The sequence below is a fragment of the Engraulis encrasicolus genome, chromosome 6 (assembly GCF_034702125.1).
Source record: "Engraulis encrasicolus isolate BLACKSEA-1 chromosome 6, IST_EnEncr_1.0, whole genome shotgun sequence".
NCBI classification, from domain to species: Eukaryota; Metazoa; Chordata; class Actinopteri; order Clupeiformes; family Engraulidae; genus Engraulis; species Engraulis encrasicolus.
In genome coordinates, this window is record NC_085862.1 from 26,203,543 (window position 1) to 26,219,494 (window position 15,952).

General features: G+C 44.7%; 2 protein-coding genes across 3 annotated transcripts; one reads left to right on the top strand and one right to left on the bottom strand.

The window, feature by feature from the left end:
* The first annotated feature begins 54 nt into the window (after positions 1-54).
* LOC134450982 (uncharacterized) lies at positions 55-5,677 on the top strand. Its single transcript, XM_063201048.1, has 5 exons — positions 55-151; positions 975-1,265; positions 1,590-2,171; positions 3,855-4,074; positions 4,924-5,677. Exons 2-5 carry the CDS (start codon positions 986-988, stop codon positions 5,150-5,152), a joined length of 1,311 nt encoding a protein of 436 aa, XP_063057118.1. The 5' UTR covers positions 55-151; positions 975-985; the 3' UTR covers positions 5,153-5,677.
* Positions 5,678-5,713: 36 nt separating this feature from the next.
* Positions 5,714-12,520, bottom strand: LOC134450980 (proprotein convertase subtilisin/kexin type 4-like). Of its 2 annotated transcripts, none has more exons than XM_063201046.1 (15): positions 12,296-12,520; positions 12,080-12,181; positions 11,553-11,645; positions 11,046-11,168; positions 10,848-10,924; positions 10,552-10,640; positions 10,246-10,418; positions 9,535-9,747; positions 9,116-9,216; positions 8,792-8,895; positions 8,324-8,444; positions 7,622-7,801; positions 7,352-7,476; positions 6,872-6,991; positions 5,714-6,456 (listed from the first exon to the last, which is right to left on the bottom strand). In XM_063201046.1, exons 1-15 carry the CDS (start codon positions 12,452-12,454, stop codon positions 5,780-5,782), a joined length of 2,457 nt encoding a protein of 818 aa, XP_063057116.1. In that variant the 5' UTR covers positions 12,455-12,520; the 3' UTR covers positions 5,714-5,779. The 2 variants fall into 2 exon arrangements, with proteins under 2 accessions (XP_063057116.1, XP_063057117.1); XM_063201047.1 differs by having other exon boundaries at positions 12,080-12,212.
* Between the last annotated feature and the right edge of the window lie 3,432 nt (positions 12,521-15,952).

Here is a 15,952-nt window from a genome sequence, read left to right on the forward strand (position 1 = left end):
GGGGGTTAAACTGTAGTATTTTGTCTGACTTGAAATTTGATTCAGAAGTTTGGGGAGTCTGGAGAAAAGAGAACAAGAGCACGGTGGAGAAGAAAAGGATAAGCTTGTATTCCATGTGGAACTCCTTCCCTTGATTCTGCCGAAGTTGCATGTAAGTTGTGAATAGAAATTGAATATAATGCAATGTTTTATCCCTTTTTGACTCGACAGTATCGATAGGTTAAAAAACAATCTACCTTAACTGGCGGTAATCTTATGATGGATTGCTCCATCTATCTACTAACTGCTCGTTTGCAACAGGCTTGGTCAACAATAGGTAGGCTTGCCTTGGCCACTTGGAACAACCTTCTCTTGCGCGATAGTAATCTCCGCGTTTCCTATGACATGCGATGAATAGAGGAATGTGAGGCACAGTGGCAGATGAATAGCAGTCGGTCAAAGAAGAAACACGTAAACATTGTCGTCCTTTATGTTGTGCAAGTTATTCTTCGTGGAAAATCAACGTATCTAACAAAAGGCTGTTTTTTCTTCGTCGAAAAAAAAAATCTGGTACCCACGATGGCGGTGATGGTACGCATTCTGGCTTAAACAATGAGACTTGGGTATGCGTAAAAGTTTTCCCTCTTCGCGGTACAATTTGGTTTGATCTTTGCGTCCCTCTGTAACAAGTTTGGAGAACTCAACATACTGCGCTTTAATGTGGATGCCTCTGAGCTACTTCATCGCCCGCCACAATTGGCTTTGCTCCAGAGGGGGAGAATCTAAAATTGAATTCCCAGATGTTCATGCGCGACTCGGAAAAAAAATCGTTTGAACCCCCGTCTGGCAGTATTAAGACAAATGCTCCCAACAAAGCTCTAGAAATATGAAGCTACCAACGGAATGGCAGCCGCAGACGGAATGTCCAGGCACAAAGGTACTCGAAATATCAATCAAATCTAGGAGCTAATTATTTCCCCCTGTCCACACAATAGGTGGCATAAAGATGACATCAACACGTCGCCCTGTCAACAACAACAACAATCAGCAAGCAACTCAGGAAATCGAAAGTGTGAAGGAGTCCATTAATGATATAATCAATCAGCTACAGGACATCGATCCTTCTCGCCTCTCGTTCTCTCCCTTCCTCGACTTGGACACGCAGATTTCTCTGGCGCCAGTGTCTGATAGTCCAGAGTCTTCAGTGGAGGAGCTGCACTCCCCCAGTCACTCCATACCTGGGTCCCAACTGTGCCTACAAACCCCAGCTGCTGAGGAGCAAAATGGTTCGTGGTGATGATGAATTTTCGTTTAAATATTTGGAAATATGCCCCACTGACGCACTGGTCTGTGGCGCATTTGCATGCCTTACTTTTCAGATGTCCTATGTGCATGCATTCATATGCATCCCTTTTCGTGTAGGCTTTTTGTTATGTGTGGCATACTTTTGTAAAGACTGAAAAAGAGTATGACTGTGTAAGGTTTTCAGTCCACAACAGAAAATGTCTGACAGATTAATTTCATCAACAATGTGTGATTGCCAACCCAAACTGACTTGATCTGATTTGGTTAGTCATTAATGCTTGCACATACTTCACTCTGACGCATAGGAGTACCCAACTGTCTGAACGAACACCACAGATCCTATGATCATAACAACATGGAGGACGCCATAGACGACCCTGTGACAATGGACCATCACACCCGCTCTCCCCCTGCTGAAAGCACACCTGACAAGCAACTCTACAGCCATTCCCCACCTCCCCACGGACTGAACGGTGTCCCCAGTGGGGCAGAGGAACAGTGGAGGAGCCCCTCGGGATCCAGCCAGCTAGACTCCACTATGGGAGAGAACCACCCTCTCATTCGGTCCCCAGGCGAGACCATTGAACTGGGCCTTTGGGCCAACGCTACTACCCAGGACCAGGAGCGCTGTGATGGGGACCTGGGTCTTACGGAGCACAGTCGTGGCAGTGGCTGTTGCTGCTCTTGTTGCAGTGGTTGCTCCTGCTGTAAGAGTGGCCGCGTTCCTGCCTTCTGCGCCACTGTCGCCTGCCTGCTGTGCCTGCCGGGACTGCTGTATGCGCTGTACACATACGTGCCCGTAGAGGCGCCCCAGTGCCCCGACACCACCAGCCGACTGGTCTTCACGCTCAGCTGCTGTGCAGTTGCTGCGCTGCCCATCCTGATGGGTGAGTTTTCCCCTCTCTTTTAGGCCTAAGGCCTCAGTGCCACACACAGATACACACACACACACACACACACACACACACACACACACACACACACACACAGTAGTGAAGAGGGAGACCAGTCACACACACAGTGTAGTGAAGAGAGTTGCTCTTCCAGACCTTCTGAGGTACCATATTGGGCCTCTGACAAATACACTGAAGAGGTCATTGGCGTGACAGACTGCAATCACAACACAAGTAATTGCAAATCCATCACACACACACACACACACACACACACACACACACACACACACACACACACACACACACACACACACACAGTTGTTGCTCTCCCCATCTTGATAGTTCAGTTGTGGTGCTGGTTTCATGGCTTCAGTGCCTTGTACATGCTCTTACACCAGCACAAACGCACGCACACGCACACACACACACGCATGCACGCACACACACACACCACAATTGCTACTGGTCCCATCTTGATTGTTGTATTGTTTTTTTCTCCTCCTGTGCCTTCGAGGCTTCAGTGTTGTGCATGCGAGCGTACACACACACACACACACCAATGCATTTACACATTTACACTCATACCACACAGACACACACCAGTGCAGTTGCTGCTGTTCCCATCCTGTTTGGTGAGTTGGCGTGGTTTTCCCTTCTTTTTAGACTTTAGGCATCAGTGCCTTTGCACACACACACACACACCAGCACAGTTGCTGCCGGTCCCATTTTGGTTGGTGAGTTGTGGTAGTTTTCCCTCTAAACCCTCTGCTTAAGGGTTTAGTGCCATGTGCACACACTCTCTGATGCCACACTGCGCCACACACACACACTGCTGCACACACACACACACCAGCATGGCTGTGGCTGTCCCCATGTTGATTGGTGAGTTGTGGTAGTTTCCTTCCTGTGCTTAAGGCTTTCGTCTCCAGTCAGTGGCGACCAGTGCAGTTCAGTGCAGTGGAGCAGATGGTCAGGGTTGGGTAGAGGTGGCCCCTCAGCCGCCACACTGTTGCCAGATGTGTCTGATCAAATCCCACCCAAAAGGTTCTCAAAAACCGCACAAAATTCACTAAATTCCGCCCAATTTCAACAAGTTGCATTGATTTCTATGGGCCCAAAACGGCAGGAAAAACGCCAAATGTCCAATTCTTCCCGTTTTTACCTGCAGACGGCCTTCCCAAGTAGCCCAATTGGGCGGGTAACGGCCCAATCTGGCAACACTGCAGCCGCCACAGATCCAGGACTAATTTAGAGCTTTCGTGGTGCTATTATGGGCGTAGTTAGGCCCGGTAATGGGAAACTGATGGTAGATCTGTATTAAAGGGCATCTCTACCATGCCTGCAGGACGAATGTGAACGCAAGTGGCCAATTCAAGTCTCCTCTGGAGTGCCTCTGCACTTGAAACAACACATGCACTGGGAATGAAAGGAGCCGAACGCCGTCTTGTTAGGTTTTTCTAAATCCAAACACCGTAATTTTGTTGGACAAAAATAGGAAATAAAGGGCTGACAGGGTTTTTTCCTGCCTCTCTCTCTCTTCGTCGGTGTGCCCCACCCTACTTTCTTGTGTTGTTTAGCTAACAATTAGTGTCAGCGTCCTCTGCGTGACCAGTTGAGTGTTTTTCTTCTTCTTCTCATCAGTAATTAGTCTTTTTTCCTCTCCTTGTTCTCCAGCGGTTCTGACCGCCGGCCTGTGCCGCTTCTGCTCCGGGTCTCTGAGCCCGGTAGTGGAGGAGGAGAAGCCCGGTGCTCTGGCCCTGGTGCAGGTCTTCGTGACTGGCTCGGTGGTGCAGCTCTTCCTCTACATCCTCAACTTGCTCGTCCTGGCCACCTTTCTGCCCCAAAACCAGCTCAGGGTCATCCCCATCCTGGCTGGTGTATTTGTAGGAGGAAGGTAAGCGCATTTTAACCCCTTAAAGGTGTACTGTGTAATATTTTTTTAGCAGCGACAAAACATCTTAAAGGGACACTGTGTGAGATCTTTAGTTGTTTATTTCCAGAATTCATGCTGCACATTCACTAACGTTACCTTTTTATGAATACTTACCTCCACCATCAAATTCTAAGTATTCATTATGACTGGGAAAATTGCATTTTTCATACATGAAAAGGGGATCTTCTCTATGGTCCGCCATTTTGAATCTCAAGAAATAGCCCTTTTTAGCTGCTAAAATTGCTGCACTTTGGTCATACTCGTAAATATTGGTTTATCACTAAGTAAACATTCATGAAAAGATCATATTTGGCAATAAGCAGCACAGTTTCAATGAGCAGGGTAGTTGCAATACCTACTCTCACAGTGCACCTTAAAGGCACTACCCCTGTTATAAATTAGTTGTTACCAGAATGGTAATGACCAAGTCGTAATATATTACTAAAGGCCATGTGCACTGTCATAGTGGTGTAGTACTTTGGTAGTTCAAGTTTTTCCAGTGACTATTACAACGTCCCAGTGGCGGCGGAACTGTGTCTTTTAAGGGGCTACAAGATTCACAGATGTGACAGCATGATGGTCAGGGGTAGTTAAAGTCATTGAGGTGAAGTTAAAGTGTTCTCAACACTGCATGAATCTCGTCACTTTCAACTTTTTTAGATGTATGTTGTTAGAAGTCGTTGTGTTAAAGATAAAGTGAAGTCTCTTTGGAACTACATGAAGGGATGTCACATCCAACTTGTCAGTTGTCGGCCATGTATGTTCGTGCCCCTTAAAATCCTCCTTTTTCCCTCTCTCCCCCCTCCACAGGCTAATCTACGGGCTGCTACTCCACACCTGCAGCTCCTGGAGAGCGTTCGGGTCAGGCCTCACCATCTTCCCTCTCGTGGCCCTCATGGCCTTCAACATCTACTGCCTCTTCGACCTCGGCTCTAGAGACCTGTTCTTCGGCTCGTGGGACACGTATGCTAATGGTACTGATGGGACGCGTTCCTCCGCGTGGCCTCGAAACGTCTCCATGAGTCTGGGTGAGACGTAGATGGAAGGAGGGCAAGAGGATGGAGGAATCACTCTGACTGTGCCGGGGATGCTGCTGAACTCTGCTCCTTCATGGGGGAAAGAAGAAGAAAAAAAAGAAGCTCGCTCCTAAAATACCCCATTCCTGTGGTTCACTATTGGGCTTAGCTTCAAGCTGTGCCTGTAAAAGTGAGAGCCAAGCCAGTAAATCTCTAAATTGTGTCTTCTCGCTGCTTTCGCGCAGGACTGTTCATTTTCAGCGCATGTTTATTGTGGATCCCTTTTAAAAGTAGCCAGTGCAGCTAGGAGCATGTCCCTGTGTGTGTGTGTGTGTGTGTCTGTTTGTTTTGAGGAGGCAACCCTTTGAAGAATATTCGACGGTTTCTTTGTTGCGTGACTATTGTGTTTTGTATCTTTGCCTGTTTTTAATACACTTTGACATGCTGTACTGCAAATGAATGAGTATTTTTTCCCTTACCCTATGAATTTACACTAAAAAAGATTTAATTTAACAGAACAGAGAAAATAAACCATAAAATCCCCCTTGTAACCAGCAATAAAGAAAAACACTCCTCTATTAAAGTTAAAATACCAAAAAAAAATGTTTTTAATAGGCAAGTAAAAAAAACACAGACAGGCTGGGATAAAGTCACGTTTGCTGTCTGCTCTCACCACTCTCACTGCTCTCAGTCTCTGACCCACTGTCGTTTAGTAGAGTAGAGAGTAACATTTCTTGTTTTGATGTTGCGTTCTCATCGGAACGCTCTTCATTCTCATCGGAACGCTCTTCATTCTCATCGGAACGCTCTTCATCCTGGCTCTGGTTAACCACCACACTCATCACCACCATCTCCACCACGTCCGATGCTCGGCTGTTGCTCCTGATGCTGCTGAGGCTGACGCTGCTGCCCACGACGCTGTTGTCCTGGTAACGGGGCACCCTGGTGGTCACCTGGCTGAGGCGCGGGGTCAGCACCCGGCTCACCAGCAGGGCCACCAGCCACATGGCACACAGCACGGCGATGGGCGCCCCGAGCATGATGCCCAGCACGGCCACGGTGCGGTCCATGCTGTCCTGCAGCCCCCGCCGCGCGTCCCAGGCGTAGCGGGGCGTGCTGCACGAGCCCGTCGTGTGGTCCAAGGTGGAGTGGACGGGGCATTCCATGCAGTGGGTGCGCTGGGGGCCTTGGCAGGTCTCGCAGGTGCGGTGGCAGGGGAGGCAGCGGCGCTGCAGGGGGGTGCTGCTGTTGCCATCCGACTCATAGAAGCGGGGGGGGCAGGCCACCACGCAGATGCTCTCATACGTGTACAGAGGGTAGGGGCACTCTGGATGCAGAACAGAGGAGAGAGACATACAGTATAAGACACGTAGCTAATCTGTGTTCTAATCTTGTGCATTGATACAATCGATTAATGGTACTGAAAATTGAGCAATAGTTTTTGGCTGATGCACAGTTGCTCCTGACCATGGCATCCACTAAACACAAATCTATGCACTCTGTGGGTATTTCTCAAAGAGAAACCTTGCTAGGACGAGTAACGCCCATTTGCGCCCGGTGTATCCAATTATACACTTAGAACTAGTGATTGGATACTCTTTGGTGAAATCTGTGAAAAATGGACTTTACTTGTCCTAGCAAGGCTAGAACACTTCACCTTGAAAAATACCTGGTATGTGCCAATCTATGCATTATGGTGAGCAGCTGAACATGTGTGATTGCTTGACCATACTATATTATACCTTTGCAGCTCCCGTCCAGATTCCTCTCGCTGCACTGGTGAATCAGGGTCCGTTCCACACGCCGCCCAATCACGTGCTCATCCGTACCGTAGAGGTTTATGCGCAGATGTGTCAGCATCCCTGCCGAGAGCAAGAGAGAGAGAGAGGAAGAGAGAGAGAGAAAAAAGGCAGCCGTCCAAACTGGCCTGAAAGAAAGTACTGGGCCCAGTTCCCTGAACTACAGCCTTTTGGTTTCCCCAATGTTTTGACTAAAACAAGGGTTCCCAAACTTTTCAAACTTGGGGCCCACTTGAAATTTTCACTAATGTTCAGGGCCCACCTCTGACCCAATAAACGATAAAACTCAAATAAAAAGCTGCAACACACACACAAATTTCATTTTGATTTTTAGAAAATGGTTTCAAGGCCCACTTGGTATACCTCCAGGGCCCACCAATGGGCCCGGCCCACAGTTTGAGAATCACTGGACTAAAAACCTACCGAGGTTGTGGCGATGGCCCACATTTCGTATTTCCAGAGTCCAGACTCCAGTGGGATCCTCGTCCCAGCATCTGCTGCTCATGAACTTCCAACCGGAGAGCCGGCTGCCGGATCGATCGAAAGGCCTGAAGGGGATTGGCTGATAGTTATAATCCCGTCTGCTGGCCAAGTGTCATGTATGTCAATAACACATGTACCCAGGGCCGCAGACAATTATTTACTTATTGAAGGGAAGGCGGGTATTGATTAGGTTGCGAACCCCTGACCTACCTCCTGTTGAGCAGGTTGGAGCGCGTCCCGGAGGGCGAGGTGAGCGTGACGGTGAGGTCTCCTCTGCGCATGTGCGTCAGGGTGAGCTGCGCCTGAACGTGCTCCAGGGACCTGATGCGGTTGCTGCCCCACCTGCACGCCGTCTCGTTCCAGCTGATGCTGAGATCACGCTTGATGAGGCTGGGAGTGCAGCAGGAAAACAACAACAGCAACAGCAAGAGCACACACTGGTCATATCTGAAATTCGCACTAATCTATTGCACTGTGTAGTTCATCACACAGGACACACAAGTAACATTTTTTTACTCCTTACATAGTGGACTATGTAACGAACAATAGACAATAGTGATTTAGCAATTGTATTTACATTAAGACTCTGCTGAGGTGTAATGCATTGTTATTGTTATTTTAAAGTCACCCCAAACTCATTATTTGAAAACACAGGCCTACTATTCTACAGTATGCCACTACATCAGTTCTTCACAGTGCCAAAGGATGTTCAGAAGCCATCTACAGGTATGTTTAAACCCATCCCAAATTTCTCATTAAAGGTGGTGGTTATTGCTTTACATGTAACACCTTTTTAAAGTGACAAAAGATACATAAACAAGCATGCTGTATGTAATATGCATGCATGCATACATGCTATGCTGAATGTTCATTATCCTTCTGAGAAAATCAAACGTGATGATAGTTTCTTACTGGGCTTGATTCCTGATGATCTCGTGCTGGCATATCCTCTGCGGCTTCACCGCTCTCCATTTCTTGGCCAGACCCACCATCTTTGCAGCATTCAGGAGCCCATAGCCGTAGTAATGGCTGACTAGGAACAAACATCACATTCACATGCCTAACTGACCAACATGCTATTACTGCTTTAGGTTATGGTTATTACTATCAGACAACGCCGTATGGGACGTTGATATGAAATTAAACATCCAAAACTGATCCCCATTTTATGGATTTTGATGGCAAGAAGGTCAGTATTTGGGACCTAAAAATGCTCTTTTTTGCCCAAGCACCAGTCAAACCAGTCCATATTCCTCCAATACAAAACAGTACTTGTGAACATAATGGTCAACAAAGGCAGTAGCCTACACTTAAGTTTTCCTGGAGGAAAAAAACAGCCTAATATAAATAATTAAAGAAAAAGACTTCTTAGAACCCCACCATATCTTCCTACTCCATTCGTGGTCCAGTCATCTGCCTTCAAGTTGGAGCGTCTAGACGCACGCACAACCAAGTGCTGCACGTCACGCCAAGTAAGTGTAGGACTGGGAAGGACGCACATGAACACTGTTAAAACTCCATCATCATCACACATGGCCCCTATTACAAGAGCGTAATAGCGATAATGGCAATCATCAAGATATAATGCCCTTATAAAGAATACTGTACATGTAATGTCTTGTTAATGTTGTAGGCTACATGGCAACACAGTTTATGCTATGGTCATTATAGAGTTGGGTATGTGATTAAAAAAATGGGAGCTACTTTGCTTGTAAGGCCAGAGCGATGATGCCTGCAGCCAGGGGTGCTGAGGCCGAGGTCCCAGTGTGATCATACGTACAGGAGCCATGCACGTCTGTGGTCACCTGCAGGACCATGCAGAAATATATCATGTATTACAGAGCAATGTAATTACAGGGAATAGTGCTCTATGAATATACACCGGCCAAATGCTGGTGAAATTTCTGTTTGGCTGGTAGAAAAGAAAAACTTACTAGCCACTTTGACCCATTAGTCAGTGAATGTGTTTTTGGCTGGTAAGATAAACATCTACTAGCCATTTTGGCTGGTGATGAAAAAAGTTAATTTAGGGCCCTGAATATAAGCATAAGGAAAATACAAAATAAACAATTCCCATGATCGTTATGATTGAAACACAGTATACACATCATCTGAATACTTACAATCTTCCTATGCTTGAATGGCGTGCCGCTGTAGGTTGTGGTGAGCGCGGCGGCGCAGGGCTCGCTGTATCTGGGCACGGCTCCCCTGTCTGTGGTGCTGCTGATGGCTAGGGTGTAGATGCTGTTGGCGTAGCCGTCGCAGTTGCAGTCGTCCCCGCTAGCGCCGCCGTTCCCAGAGGCCCAGACGAAGATGGAGCCCAGGCCGCCACGGCCCTGCATAGCAACATCACACACATGCAGCCTTTCATGTTACACTCTCTAGCCTGCCAGTCTAGTCTAGTGTAGTCGGGAAAAACCAAACCACACTACAGCGTATAATCCACTGGGAATGCCAGGGAGATAGATGATGCTGTCACATCAGATCAGGGGCCCAGAACTGGGTGCTTGGCGAGACCCAGGTTTTTTTCATCTTTGAGACAAAACTATGGTATGGATTGGAACGCTTGGAGTAACAACTGACTAAAATAGGTAAAAGTTCAATGTGTTGTCAATCTTAGATATTTCAGTATTGTATGTACTGTATGTGCATTGAATGTACAGTAAAATTTGTCTGTATATGTGACTTCAGGAATGGCTTCCTTTTGCGTTCATGACAGTAATATGTCAGTTGTGCCCTGAACTCTGCTTATTTCTGTCACTGCTGGGTCCTTACTGGGTTTACCAAACCCGAGCGTTCCGGTAGTAGTTTAAGTGATGAAACCGTAGGCCTACCTCTCTGACACCCCTGACAAGGGCCTCCTGAGAAAGAAAGCCGGGCCCTTCCACCAGGGAGCCGGTGTCTGGGGGACCCCAGCTGGCGCTGTAGATGTCTATGTGCTGCTGGTTGAAGATGAGAGACTTGGCCTCCACCAGGTCAGTCACGTGGCCGTCCAACATCCGTATAGCTAAACAAAGCAGCACATGTGTAGTGTAAAGATCAATCAGATAAGCCTGATGTGCATTCACACGAGCATGACTGAAGACAGGCAAAATTATGCAAAGTGCCACCCAGCTTGGTCTGTTACTGTTACCACTTGCCTCCAATTTTAGCATGATATGCTACACCGACACCACACACACTGTTGTTTGCCACGGATGCGATCTGCCCTGCGCATCTTGTTCCATGACTAAAATACATCAAAACAAAACAAAATGAAGACGTTAAAGGTCCAGTATGTAATTAAAAAAAAAAAATTATGTCCAGAATTATTGCTGACCATTCACAAATGAAATGCCATCTTTTTATTTACTACCATCATCAATTTGTAATTATTCAATTACACACTGGTCCTTTAACAGATATTCTGGTTAACTTTGACACTTCGAAGACCCACCTGTTCTTATTGTAAGGTCCAAACCGTGGATCTGGATGAGGATCTATGTCATTCATATCATAACTAGCCTCCGGATCCTGAGGGGAAAAAATAAACAATGCACAACAAGGGACTTTAGTGGGAGATGTAACTTCAATGCAAATGACTGTAGTGTTTAATTGGCAGCCTAATGTGCAGGTGTATGACTCGTTAGCTTACATAATTCGCTGCGAGATCAGGGTGGTTTGTCTCCAACCCATCATCCAGCACAGACACAACCACCCCTTTTCCAGTGTAGCCACGAGACCAAGCCGCCACAATGTTGTGCCCAAATGATTCACTCTGGAAGCAGACACTCTGAGTCAGTAGCAGCCTTTCCCTCCAAAAGCGACAAATTTCCTTCCCTATGTCTGTCTCAGCTGAACATTGAGAGGTCACACACAGCTGAACCATTGCCATTGCCTGCCCTTCTGGGCTTTAAGCTATTTGATCATTAGAACAATACAAATAATCAGTTACGAAATTTAAAAAAAAAACTTTGAAAGAAAGAGAAAGCATTATCTATCTATGTTGCATTACCGGTATTATCTACAATACAAATTACACAAGAGGCAGCTTAAAGTTATTTAACAATAAGAATCAAATAAATCAACAAATTACAGACAACACATGCTTGTTGTTAAACAGCTGAGGAGATTGTGTTAAAACAGTGTAGTAGGGTGATACCAGATGCCACTGCTGAGGGAATAAAGGATCAGTAGGAGGTACAAATTCTCTTTTCTTCCTTGGTTTTCCAGACTGCTGTGCAAACCACAGAATCTACAAGACAAAAACAAACAAACAAATACATGTAAACAAACAAACAAGGAAACAAACAGAAACAAACACATTTATGGTCCGGCCTTTCCCCAGTTGATTGCAGTTCAATATTTCATTCAACATATTTCTAACGTAAGCTTATTAAAAACACACCTGAAAATAAGTAAGATCATTCTTCAATCAATGGTGGTCCAATGGTCATTTCTTATTGCTTATTCTTATTATTCTCTCATTTTTCATTTTAAAATTATAGCCAATCAATTCAGAAGCAACAGGCTATATGTAGCAGTTTCGCCTTACCATAAGAGGCTCATCATAACCTTAACTTAGTCTTTCAATTACTGTAGCCATTGACGTATATATATATTTAATTACTACTTTCTTTAATGTATTTACATAGACTATGACTATCCTTCTTTATCAAAGAGCCTTACCATTGGATCTTTTCTTAGTCGAACATTGTGCAGGTGCGCTTGAAAGGATTGTTTTGTCACTGCTCTTTGCTTCATGTGATAGTAGTTGCTGTCCTGAAATATCTAAATAATAAAACAACAGTAGTTATCACCGCTGGATTAATGGTAAGCAACTGCAATAAAAACTAAAACATTACTGAATCATTGATTGCTAGGGCTGAATATGGATTGGCATACCTTTCCCAAATTGGTAAATCCATATTTTCTCGCAATCCTGTCGACAGAACCAGTTGACCTCGCCAGCTGAACAGCCCAATTATTTGTGTATACATCTGTAGTAGAACAAATATTAAATGTGTAAGCCAAACACAAAAAAACAAACACAATTTTCCGCATGATATCCTCAAGCAGGGCTAACGTTTTTAGTTAGCCTAGCCTAGCCTCAGCCTGATGCTTCCTGGCGGGTGCCATGACGACGATGGAACATCGTGGTTGTAGCACGAGCAAAATGCTACATTCTGTAAGTAAAGTATCCACTCTCTCTGGCTACATGTAACCACCATTAATCCTTTTTCCATCCAATATAAAGTCGCTTTAAAATAATGCGCATTAAAAAGTTGATGCGACACAAGTGATGGAAAAGCGGTTAAGTCGCTTCAACGCCAGCTTTGTCGACCTCATTTATATCGCTCTAAAAAGGTGGATTGGCTAGAGATAAGTCGACATAAAATTGATGGAAAAGCGTTAAAGCGACGTAGGAAGTTCGTACATGCGCACTGCATGATGTAGGCCTAACCACAGACCTATGTTAATACAGGTCTGTGGGCCTAACTACCAATTTAACACATTGTGGCATGTTACCAGGTTTGTAGGCCTATTCGTCTTCACTATGACTTTGTTTTCTGACATTGTCAACAGAAAGAACAGAAAACATATTAATACTAATGTAAATATTACCATTAATAATAACAATAATAATACACTTGACTTACATTTTAGTTCATCTTTATTGTAGCATTATTGTAGGCCTAGTAGGCCTAGTATATGTACAAATTAGACTCTGCTCTACTCTAATTTTACCCATTGCAATCACACTGTAGACTTATAGGTCTGTGGACTTAGTGCACTTAGTATTATTGAACTGTTGGACTAATTTTTATTTATGTAGCCTATAGGCCTACTAGTACTGTTACACTGGCAAACATTAGTCACTAGAATCCACACGGAGTAGGTCTACTTATCAGAACACTTTACACATTTTTTGTTTACTTGTGTACTTGTGTAGGCCTACTTGTGTACTGTGTATAGCTCCTCTCTGTCTCTCTGGCTGTGTCTCAAATGACGCACTTTTGTCAGTGCACTGACAGTCAGTGCATAGTGCACACAGTGCACTGAGGTCTTTAGTGCATAGTGTCGTGGAAAAGCACTATGCACTGAAGAGCCCTATGCACTGTGCCCTTGCTGGAAGTGATGGCTGAGCATGGCATTAGCACGCCAAAATATGAGTTGGCTGCTGTTTACAATGCACAGCGTCTGGTGCTTGTATTTCCATGTCCTTCACCTCAAAGGACAACAATCACTCATACAATACTTTGGTTGGCATGAAAAGGTTGGTGTCCCATCAACATTACTTACAGAATTAGGAGACTGTTGACCAAACTCTTCTAATGAACTGAATGCCACATTTCCTCCGTGTCATTGTCAACATGGCCGCCGTTTAGTGCGTGCAGTGTCCATCATTCAAGGGCCCGATTCGAAACGGGGAAGGCAGCTGTCCTTCCAGTGAGCTAACTGGACATCGAGTCATCAAGTGTGAATCGAAACGAAAAATTGCTTTATTTCCTCTCTCGGCAGTTGACTGCATTTGTGGGCGTAACGAGGATATTTCGAGGATACATCAGATGCTGACTTCGCTGCCTTGGTACCCAACATGCTGTGCGCCACCTCCCTCTCAACCGGAAACTTGAAAAATAAACATGGCTACTACCCAAGCTACTACCTTATCATAGCCTACTCTTTGTTCTGACACTTATGTATGTAGATATTGAAAATCGAATGCATAAATCAACATTGTAGTATCTAAATATGCTGTCGCTAGATCTATTTATAGCCTATTTTACGATTCCGCCGTCTGACGATCATTCACCGTTCAAATAGCATGCGTCAGAGCCATTGATAATTGATTTTGATTTTCCTATTCATGACTCTGGCATGCGTAAGCTAAGCGCTAACGTGATGAACGTAACTCCCGCCATAGAATCGCAAGAATCGCTGTAACATCAAATGCGCAAGGCGGCGCACTCGTTAGTGCCGTTCGTAACGGCTGCCTCATCAGCTAACTGATCAGTGACCTGTTTATGTAGGAGGAGAGTCATCGAGTCACTGCCTCCCGTTTCGAATTCAGCCAAGCACTGCATTTTCCCGCCATTGTTAGGGCATCATCCTGGCACTTTCAGTGCACTGACTCAACTGAAATTTTCAGCCTGAGCGCCTGAGACACTGAAAAACAGTGCCCGAAGTGCACAAGTGCGGCATTTGAGACACGGCCTCTCTCTGTCTCTCTCTCTCTCTGCTCTTTACTGCCACCTGCTGTAAGCATATATAATTCACACAGGCACATTTCATAGCGGAACATTATGGTAAATTCTAATTTACTGTATAGGTCTATTACAATGGTTAGGCTATATAATATACAGTGTGCATATGACAATCAGTTAGTTGTGTCAGTGACTCTAAATTATGAGCGATAGTTTTAAGTTCTGGTCAAGAAATGCCTTTTTTACCTTATTTTTTTTAAATAGCCTAATTGCGTTAGTAATTAGTAGCCTGTCTTTCCACCAGTGGAGCACTGTAATAGTTCCTGAAAAGACTTAACCAGAGACAATGCAAAGGCACCTACAGAGTCTTTGACTAACATAGTGCTGTCGGTGCTAAGTAACCACAACATTACACAGTCTTTAGTAATACGACTTGGTCATTGTCATTCTGGTAACATCCAATTAGGACAGGTCTTAATGGATGAAGAAAAATGCGAAGGCTATAAGCTATGTAGCCCCATAATGCATGCCATTCCACCAGTTGAACGCCGTAATAGTTATTGAAAAGTTAATTACCATACTGTGACATAACACAGGACCTTTAGTAATGCACTACGACTTGATCATTGCCATTCTGCTAACAGCAAATTTATAACGCTGTGTCTTAAAGGAACAGTCCACCATTTTTTGATTTTCGAATATTTGCAGTATTTCCAAGTATTATTCATGAATGTGCTTATCATTTTCTTCTCAGTTTTTTCAGTAATTAGATTTATTGGATCAGAATTATTAGCATAGCTTAGTATAATCACTGGAAGTGAATGGGGGCATTATCATCAAGCCACAAGTGATCACAGGACAGGATTAAATAGCTGTTTTGCACTCTGGTGAATTTTACATTAATTTTAAAGTACTTTATAAGTACATTTCATGATGTTTTGTTTGCCCCCATAGACTTGCATTGCTACGCTTAATGTGGCTATACATATAGGCAATGGAAACACATAGACGAACATTATATGCACATTCATGAGTAATGCTGGGAAATACTGCAAATATGTGAAAATCAAAAAAGGGTGGACTGTTCCTTTAATGGGTTAAGCATCATGATGAAGATCCATTTCTATCACCTTGCCAACCATAATAGTGCAATGTTGCAATTGTGCCTCCCGCAGAGGCAGATCTTGTCACTTTGGGGCCCTAGGCGAAATGAAAATGTGGGGCCAGCAAAGAGCGTCATATAGACATACAATTCTTGGTTTTGGTGCTATTTTAGTGTTTTGTCTCATACAGTACACATCATCGATTACTTTGCATAAATGGCAAATTAAGATCAAGCCTACTTTTTTGTGTGTTT

Bases quoted from the DNA above. Each gene is read 5' to 3' on its own strand.
- LOC134450982 (XM_063201048.1), top strand. From the start codon at position 986: ATGACATCAACACGTCGCCCTGTCAACAACAACAACAATCAGCAAGCA. The intron at 1,266-1,589 runs GTTCGTGGTGAT...TCTGACGCATAG, and splicing joins AGCTGCTGAGGAGCAAAATG to GAGTACCCAACTGTCTGAAC. The intron at 4,075-4,923 runs GTAAGCGCATTT...CCCCCTCCACAG, and splicing joins GGTGTATTTGTAGGAGGAAG to GCTAATCTACGGGCTGCTAC.
- LOC134450980 (XM_063201046.1), bottom strand. From the start codon at position 12,454: ATGCGGAAAATTGTGTTTGTTTTTTTGTGTTTGGCTTACACATTTAAT. The intron at 12,182-12,295 runs GTATGCCAATCC...TTTATTATTTAG, and splicing joins GATTTACCAATTTGGGAAAG to ATATTTCAGGACAGCAACTA. The intron at 8,896-9,115 runs GTAGCTCCCATT...CGTCCTTCCCAG, and splicing joins GCTCTGGCCTTACAAGCAAA to TCCTACACTTACTTGGCGTG.